Here is a 9054-nt window from a genome sequence, read left to right on the forward strand (position 1 = left end):
TTTGAAATATTTTCATCAAACTGGTTAACATAGCCTTCATGTCATTTTCTTAGTTATTGTGTTAAGACAGTCATCTTCTACTCTTAGAAAGATTCACTTGTGTACCCTTGTAAGATAAACCATAGAAGCGATCCCTCCAATCACCCTCCCTCTACCCATATGCGGCAGTTTTTATATCTAACATAAGTGAATTGAAAAGTTTAAAGCATAGGTTTTTCACCCAAAACATTTGAAATGTGTATTATTTTTGTAACTAAAAAAGATTTTCAAGGACAAATTTTATTTAGTGTTTTTCATGGATTTGAAAATACCCACGTTTGATGGTGAGTGACAGGGTGGGAGATTCTTAGTGGTACATTAATTAGATGGTGGTACACTTAATTGCTGATGGGGGTGGCACCTGTGGCTCAGTGAGTAGGGCACTGGCCCCATATACCAAGGGTGGCAGGTTCAAACCCAGCCTCAGCCAAACTGCAACAAAAAAAATGCCGGATGTTGTGGCAGGCGCCTGTAGTCCCAGCTACTCAGGAGGCTGAGGCAAGAGAATCACCTAAGCCCAAGAGCTAGAGGTTGCTGTGAGCTATGATGCCATGGCACTCTTCCTGAGGGTGATAAAGTGAGATTCTGTCTCTTCCCCCTCTAAAAAAAAACTTATAAAATGTGGTGTCAGAAAAGAAATACTATTTGTAGACCTCAGTGTGTGGCTCTGAGAGCAATCATGAAAGGCTTATTCTAATAATACGAACTCTTTTGTTTATTTTTTATTCTCCTTGCTTATTTTTTTTTTTTTTAGACAGAGCCTCAAGCTGTCCCCCTGGGTAGAGTGCTGTGGCATCAGAGCTCACAGCAACCTCCCACTCCTGGGCTCAAATGAGTCTCCTGCCTCAGCCTCCCAAGTAGCTGGGACCACAGGTGCCTGCCACAATGCCCAGCTATTTTTTGGTTGCAGCTATCATTGTTGTTTGGCGGGCCTGGGCTGGATTCAAACCTGCCACCTTAGCCACTTGAGCCACAGGCGCTGAGACTATTTTTTGAGACAGAGTCCCACCCTATGCCCCTGAGCAGAGTGCAGTGGTGTAGTAGCTCACTGCAACCTCAGACACAGGCTGTGGTCATCCCACTGCCTCAGCCTCTGGAAGCCTCTGGAATTACAGGTGCTCGCTGCAGCGCCCAGCTGGGTTTTTCCATTTTTTTCATGAGTTGGGGTCTCACTCTCACTCAGGCAAGTCTCGAACTCCTGAGCTCAAGCAATTCTCCCTCCTCAGCCTTCCATGGTGGTGGGATTATAGGCGTGAGCCACTGCGCCCAGCAATACTAACTCTTATACTAACTCTTAATAATGTCACTTGTCTTCTTGAGGGTTTTTGCTGGAGGTGGGAAACCTGTTTAAACCTGTTTAAAAGAAAAAGTATCCACTGTCTCATAAAGTTGCTGCCTGGACACTTAGGTCCTGGCTAGGAGTATCAGATATAAGCCTGGGGTTTCCTTCCTAATCTCTCAGGTACTTTAGGCTTTTGGCAGGAGGAAGCTCAGGGAACTGGAGCCACTGGGAACCCAAAAGTCTGGCTTTAGCTTATCCTGCCACACGGAGGGAAGCATTTTAGTTTCTCTTTGCTGATAAGCAGTAGCCTTGAAGCAGAAGGGCTGAGGCTGTGCTGTGAGATGTGCTGTTTTTTGTTCTTTGGACTTAGTATAAAGTAGTAGATCTGAGAATGCATTTAGGCAGACCACTTGTGGTGTCCCCTTTCTTGCATTGAGGACAGGAGTAGTTATTTTCCAAAGGTGAGAAGAGCCACAGTTGGGCCTGGACAAGAGGCAAATCTTATTTATTTTATTTTATTTTTATTTATTTTTTTTAGAGACAGAGTCTCCCTTTGTCACCCTTGGTAGAGTGCTGTGACATCACAGCTCACAGCAACCTCCAGCTCTTGGGCTTAGGCAATTCTCTTGTCTCAGCCTCCCGAGTAGCTGGGACTATAAGTGCCTGCCCCAATACCCGGCTATTTTTGTTGTTGTTGTTTTTGCAGTTTGGCCACGGCCAGGTTCAAACCCGCCACCCTTAGTATATGGGGCCAGCACCCTACTCACTGAGCCACAGGCACCACCCAGCAAATCTTAATTTCCCTTTTGTTAATAGATGGTAAAAGTTTCTATGCATTCCTTTGGATGCTCTAAACATTACCAGTTATGTCCCTGGAGAAAAGGACTTCCACACTGAAAGAAGTGGAAGGTGCTGTTGAGTGGAATAAGCAGATGAGCTCCTTATGCTTCCTTCTGTGCTTAGGCTCCCGAAGGGCAAAAGAGAGCTCTCTATATTTCCCATAGACTATAGGGAGAGACCAGAGCTCCTTGGGATTTGTCTGATAAACACTATTCTAGAATAGTTGATTCTGGTCCCTTTACCCTGGACACAATAGTTTTTCTTGAGGTTTGAGAAACAGGGTTAATTAAAACATTAGATACAGCTATCTTTATTTTTATACAAATACGCTGCACTCCACTTGAATGTAACATGATAAGTGTAAAGTAAGTCCTCTGGAGCATTGTACCAGGACCTGCATGCATCTGTACTTCTGGATAGGAAAGATATGCCAGACTAGGCATATGACCTGAGCAAAGGCATGGTATTAGTGGCGGGCAAAGGAGAGAAGAAGTCTGAGGTGAAACTGGAGAGAAGTCTCAGCGTCTGTAGCTTAGTAGCTAGGGTGCTGGCCACATACACCCAGGCTGGTGGGTTCAAAACCAGCCTGGGCCTGCTAAAGAACAATGACAACTGCAACAGAGCATTGTAGTGGGTGCTTGTAGTCCCAGCTACTTGGGAGGCTGAAGTAAGAGAATCGCTTAAGCCCAAGAGTTTGAGGTTGCTGTGAGCTGTGATGCTACAGCACTCTACTGAGGTCGACATAGTGAGACTCCGTCTCAAAAAAACAAAAAACCAGAGAGAAGCACTGAGAGCTGGAGTGATACACTGCGATTTCATTCTACGGGTATAGGTAGAATAGGTGGCACATGTCTCACTGTTATAAAAATCTACAATGTTGGGCGGTGCCTGTGGCTCAGTGAGTAGAGCACCAGCCCCAGCCAAACTGCAATAAAAAAAAATAGCTGGGTGTTGGGGTGGGCGCCTGTAGCCCCAGCTACTTGGGAGGCTGAGGCAAGAGAATCTCCTAAGCCCAAGAGCTGGAGGTTGCTGTGAGCTGTGAAGCCATGGCACTCTACTGAGGGTGACAAAGTGAGACTCTGTCTCTAAAAAAAAAAACAAAAATCCACAATGTTTTTGAGCTCCATGATACCAGTTCTCTGGAATGAGATGTACCTGAATGCTAGTACCACTGTCTTCCCCCGTGTGTGGCCTTGGGTGAATTATTTGCTCCTAGTCCATCCCATCTTGCAGTTCCAGTCTTTTGTGATGGTTTGGTTGTGCCTTTCTGTGGGGAGGAATTGGATTCCCCAACAGGAGTTCTGAATTATACCTCAAGCCTATCACCCAATTCAGGCTAGGTTAGTGGCTAACTACTGTGACAATTCTCAGGGTATGCAGTGACAATAGCAATTATAATTTATGCTTGTGTCTCTTCTAGGTATCAGCTGTGGGAAAGGAGGCTTTGCCATCGTGGCTGTACTGGGATCTGGAGAGCCATATGCTGGAGGGCCTCCCTCTTGACACTGATAAGGGTGTGCATTACATCTCAGTAAGTGCTGCACGGCTGGGGGCCAACGGGAGCCATGTTCCCCAGACCTCCAGTGTGTTTTCCATTGAGGTTTATCCTGAAGACCACAGTGAGCCACAGTCTGTGCGGGCAGCCTCACCAGACCCTGGTGAGCTGCTGTCATCTGCCTGTGTTGCTGACGAGCCAGTGACTGTTTTGACAGTGATTCTGGATGCTGACCTCACCAAGATGACCCCAAAGCAAAGGGTTGACCTCCTGCACAAGATGCGGAGGTTCTCAGAAGTGGAGCTTCACAACATGAAGTTGGTGCCTGTAGTGAATAATAGACTATTTGACATGTCGGCCTTCATGGCTGGCCCAGGAAATGCAAAAAAGGTGGTAGAGAATGGGGCCCTGCTCTCCTGGAAGCTAGGCTGCTCCCTGAACCAGAATAATGTGCCTGATATTCGTGGTGTGGAGGCCCCTGCCAGGGAGGGTGCTATGTCTGCCCACCTTGGCTACCCTGTGGTGGGTTGGCACATTGCCAATAAGAAACCTTCTCTTCCCAAACGCATCCGGAGGCAGATCCATGCCACACCCACACCTGTCACTGCCATTGGGCCCCCGACCACGGCAATCCAGGAGCCACCATCCAGGATCGTGCCCACCCCAACATCTCCATCCATTGCTCCTCCTACAGAAACCATGGCTCCTCCAGTCAGGGATCCTGTTCCTGGGAAGCCCACAGTCACCATTCGGACTCGAGGTGCCATTATTCAGACCCCAACCCTAGGCCCTACACAGCCCACTCGGGTGTCAGAAGCTGGCACCACAGTTTCTGGCCAGATTCGTCCAACCATGACCATTCCTGGCTACATGGAACCCACTGCAGTTGTTACCCCTCCCACAACTACTACCAAGAAGCCACGAGTATCCACGCCCAAACCAGCAACGCCTTCAACTGACTCTTCAACCACCACAACTCGCAGGCCAACGAAGAAACCACGAACTCCCCGACCAGTACCTCGGGTTACCACCAAAGCTCCCATCACCAGATTGGAAACGGCCTCTCCACCTATTCGCATCCGTACCACCACCAGTGGAATACCCCGAGGCGGAGAACCTAACCAACGCCCAGAGCTCAAGAACCACATTGATAGGGTAGATGCTTGGGTTGGTACCTACTTTGAGGTGAAGATCCCATCAGACACTTTCTATGACAAGGAAGACACCACCACTGACAAACTAAAGCTGACCCTGAAGCTACGGGAGCAGCAGCTGGTAGGTGAGAAGTCCTGGGTACAGTTCAACAGCAATAGCCAGCTCATGTATGGCCTGCCTGACAGTAGCCATGTGGGAAAACATGAATATTTCATGCATGCTACAGATAAGGGGGGCCTATCAGCTGTGGATGCCTTCGAGATACACGTCCATAGGCGCCCTCAAGGAGATAAGGCTCCTGTGCGGTTCAAGGCCAAATTTGTGGGTGACCCAGCACCAGTGGTCAGTGACATCCACAGGAAGATTGCTTTAGTGAAGAAGCTGGCCTTTGCCTTTGGGGACCGAAATTGTAGCACTATCACCCTGCAGAATATCACCCGGGGTTCCATTGTGGTGGAATGGACCAATAACACATTGCCCCTGGAACCCTGCCCCAAGGAGCAGATCATAGGGTTGAGCCGGCGGATTGCTGAAGATGATGGGAAACCTCGGCCCGCCTTCTCCAACGCCTTGGAGCCTGACTTTAAGGCCACAAGCATTGCTGTGACAGGCTCTGGTAGTTGTCGGCACCTACAGTTTATCCCAGTGGCACCAGCCAAGAGGGTGCCCTCAGAGGTGCCGCCCACAGAGGCACCAGACAGGGACCCTGAGAAGAGCAGTGAGGACGATGTCTACCTGCATACAGTTATTCCTGCTGTGGTGGTCGCAGCCATCCTGCTCATTGCTGGCATCATTGCCATGATCTGCTATCGCAAGAAGCGAAAGGGAAAGCTTACCCTTGAGGACCAGGCCACCTTCATCAAGAAGGGCGTGCCTATCATCTTTGCAGATGAACTGGATGACTCTAAGCCCCCACCCTCCTCCAGCATGCCACTCATTCTGCAAGAGGAGAAGGCTCCCTTGCCGCCTCCTGAGTATCCCAACCAGAATGTGCCCGAGACCACCCCTCTGAACCAGGACACCGTGGGAGAGTATACGCCCCTTCGGGATGAGGATCCCAATGCACCTCCCTACCAGCCACCTCCGCCCTTCACAGCCCCCATGGAGGGCAAGGGCTCTCGTCCCAAGAACATGACCCCATACCGGTCACCCCCTCCTTATGTCCCTCCTTAACCCTTAAGCGCCTGGGTGGAGGCAGGGGTAGGGCAGGGACCTAGAGACAACATGGTGTTGTCTTTGGAAACTGGTGGCCTGCAGACCATTGCCCACCGGGAGCTGACACCTGACCTAGCACACACTGACACATGGGGCCTAGACAAACCCGCCCTCTCTGGTCCTCCCAAACCCCAAAGCAGCTGAAAAGACTTTGGGGACATTTTTATTTTTATTTTTTGCCTAACAGCTTTTTGTTTGTTCATAGAAAATTCTTCGCTGCGTTTTTGATAGCTGGCTCTGACAGCACTGTTTGAGTAGAGATAGATAGAGGGAGCGAGGAACCGTGAATGAACTTGCAGCAGTGCTGGGCGGCCCCCCAGCTCTCTGCATTTTGCCTTTAACACTAACTGTACTGTTTTTTCTATTCACGTGTGTCTAGCTGCAGGATGTAACATGGAAAACAGTAGCTAAAGATTAAATTCAGAGGACTTTCAGAAGTTAAGTTTAAGTTTTTACATTTAATCTGCTGTTTACCTAAACTTGTATGATTTGGGGGTGGGTATGGGGAATTGCTTTGTTAAAAATAAGCTCCCAGGGTGTTTCAAACTTGGAGAAGACCAAGGGACAGTATTTTTTATCAAAGGAATCCTATTTTTTCACACTATGTCAACTTGGTTGTTCTGATACCCCAGAGCCTGATGGGAGGCCTCCTGGCCCTGGCTCAGAGGCCAGGGCCCTGGTGCTGGGTTATTTCTTCTACTGTTGCTGGGGGCTAGAAGCTGGAGAGACCTCTTAGGCCATGTACATCCTCACCTCCACTCCATGTACACTAGTGGCTCACCACCAAGGGGTCTTCATTTCCGTGGAAAGGGGACTCCAAGAGTCAGCAGTGGCTGTGGCCCCCAACTTAGGTGCTCCAAGGTGGGCCAGCTACTCATGGGGGCGACTGGGAGGACGAGGGACTCTACCACATCAATCTTTTTTTTTTTTGTTTCAATCCTTCTGTGTCCCCCCACCCCCAAAAGGAATATCATGGTTTTTGAAACATTCAGTGGGGGACATTTTGGTGAAGATGCAATATTTTTATGTCATGTGATGCTCTTTCCTCACTTGACTTTGGCCACTTTGTCCCAATAGTCCACAGCCCCACCCCACCTACCCATCCCTTTTATCTGGCGCTCCAGTCCTAGGCCTTGGGCCTGAACAACTGGAAAAGGTCTGGTGGCTGGGGAGGAGTGCCAGCAATAGTTCATAGTAAAAATTTGTGGGCTCTCAAAGCTAATTTTTTACTAAAGTTTTTATACAGCCTCAAATTGTTTTATTAAAAAAAAAGATTTAAAATGGTGATGCTTACTGCAGTTTGTACAAGCTTCTAGTGTTGATTCCATGGAACTGATGGCTTTGCTCATTTTGATTTTTTTCACCCTTCTTTTCTTAAAAGTTTAAATTCTGAAATTACACTGGGACCTCTTTTGCCTTTTTAGCAGAACATCCGTCCGTCCATCTGCATCTCTGTCCCATGACTCAGGGGCACCCACTCTGCTTTGATTCTTCTCCTTTGAAAGAAACCATTTTGAGCATGACTTTTTCATCAATGTCTGAGAGTTATTTGGGGTATCTTTAAGGAAGGAATGCCTTTTGCAATAATGTATCCCTTCTCTGATCGAGGGTAGGTCGGTGGACCTAGGCTCCCTTTGCACACGGAGCAGCTACTTCTAAGCCATATCTGTTTTGCAGAGGATTTGTGTGTGCTGCCTCAGGATGGGAGGTCCGGCAGGAGAGGGGTCTCCATCCTACTGTTCTCCAGAGGGCATTACTCCTTGCGCCTAATTCTACAGGGCCTAGCCCCTCTATCTGTCCCAGCCGCCCCCAGCAGGGTACTCTGGAGTGAGTAGTGCCCCTGTGAGGGCAGCCTGTAGATGAGGGCTCAGTGGACTGCAAATAACAGGGATCATGCTTCTAAGCTGTGGCCCAAGCTGGAGTTTCCCTGATGCCCCAAAGACAGGAGCACAAGTGGAATCTGGTGAGATTATTTCTGATAACCTCCTCGAAAAATAAACAATTCCCAACTTTCCAGGTGAGGGTTTTGCAAGGCCTTCCAAACAGCCCTGTTGCCCCTAGCAACCTCACTTCAGGCACTACCACACAAAAGATGTGGCTGGCCCAGAATGGCCAGTTGCCATAGCAACTGCAGGTGATGGGGCAACGAACAGAATAACAACAGCAACAATGCCTTTGCAGGCAGTCTCCTCCTGAGCACTGGGCTGGTGATGGCCATTGGACTCTGAGATGGAGAGCCAATCTCACATTCAAGTGTTCACCAACCACTGATGTGTTTTTATTTCTTTCTATATGATTTTAAGATGTGTTTTCTGCATTCTGTATAGAAACATATCAAACTAAATAAAAGCAGTGTCTTTATTACAATGTCACTGCCTCTGAGCATCTATTTCCCTTGGTCCCGGGGCAGGTTCTTGGACACGAGTGATGAGGAGCCCATGTGACAAAAGCAGGGACTCAGCTAGGCTCATGTAAAACTGGTTGATGGCCTCCACACAACAATAATAAAGCCTTATAATTTCTGTACTGGGAGGGCTGGGTGTGTGCTCCAGAAACTCTGCCAACACGTAACACCCCATGGCACCTATTCTGCTTGTGAACCAGATAAGACAAGTCTCTTTGATCCCCAATTTCCTCATCTGTAAGGGGTAAGTGGTGACAGAGAAGCCAATGAGACTGGGTATGAAGGCGGATGATAGGAAAGGTTCTGTCGCAGGCTTTCTGTTCGCTTCCTGGCCAGGGGTCCTTTTGGCTGGGACTCTGAGAAAATGGAGACCTAAGGATGTCCCTTGCTGCAGGTCTATCTCAGCTCCTTCCCCCAGTCTCAAGGCAGGTTTGGCATTGGTCTTGGGGTGAGGAGAAGAGGTGAAAAGTTTCTGGCCAGGCTGCTCTGCCCTGGTTGGCCTGTTAGCCTGTTGGCTGGGGGTGGACAGGCCATTTGGGTAAGCTGAACGTGACTCAGTACCCAAGAAGGGACAGATGGGTTGTCCTGGAACACTGCTTGGTATGTGGGAGGTAATAGATGCAG

At 48.7% G+C, this 9054-nt stretch overlaps 2 protein-coding genes across 5 annotated transcripts in view; both read left to right on the forward strand.

Annotated features, from left to right (window-relative positions):
- Positions 1-8393, forward strand: part of DAG1 (dystroglycan 1) — a 53692-nt gene extending 45299 nt beyond the window's left edge. For 3 of the 4 annotated variants that reach the window (XM_012811930.2, XM_023519530.1, XM_023519531.1), the window contains exon 3: positions 3582-8393. In XM_012811930.2, the coding sequence (XP_012667384.1) occupies positions 3582-5984 (2403 nt within the window). In that variant the 3' untranslated portion in view covers positions 5985-8393. The remainder of the gene's footprint in view (positions 1-3581) is intronic. The other variant, XM_023519532.1, reaches the window with a different exon arrangement.
- On the forward strand, positions 6766-8393 carry LOC111728692. Its single transcript, XM_023519533.1, has 2 exons — positions 6766-6956; positions 6992-8393. Exons 1-2 carry the CDS (start codon positions 6766-6768, stop codon positions 7101-7103), a joined length of 303 nt encoding a protein of 100 aa, XP_023375301.1. The 3' UTR covers positions 7104-8393.
- Positions 8394-9054: the final 661 nt, after the last annotated feature.

This window comes from Otolemur garnettii, unplaced genomic scaffold, assembly GCF_000181295.1.
Source record: "Otolemur garnettii isolate 467f Iridium unplaced genomic scaffold, OtoGar3 scaffold00179, whole genome shotgun sequence".
Classification (NCBI taxonomy): domain Eukaryota; kingdom Metazoa; phylum Chordata; class Mammalia; order Primates; family Galagidae; genus Otolemur; species Otolemur garnettii.

Excerpts from the sequence above, each read along its gene's own strand:
- LOC111728692 (XM_023519533.1), top strand. The coding sequence starts at position 6,766 with ATGTACATCCTCACCTCCACTCCATGTACACTAGTGGCTCACCACCAA. Across the intron at positions 6,957-6,991 it reads CATCAATCTTTTTTTTTTTT|GAATATCATGGTTTTTGAAA; the intron begins GTTTCAATCCTT and ends CACCCCCAAAAG.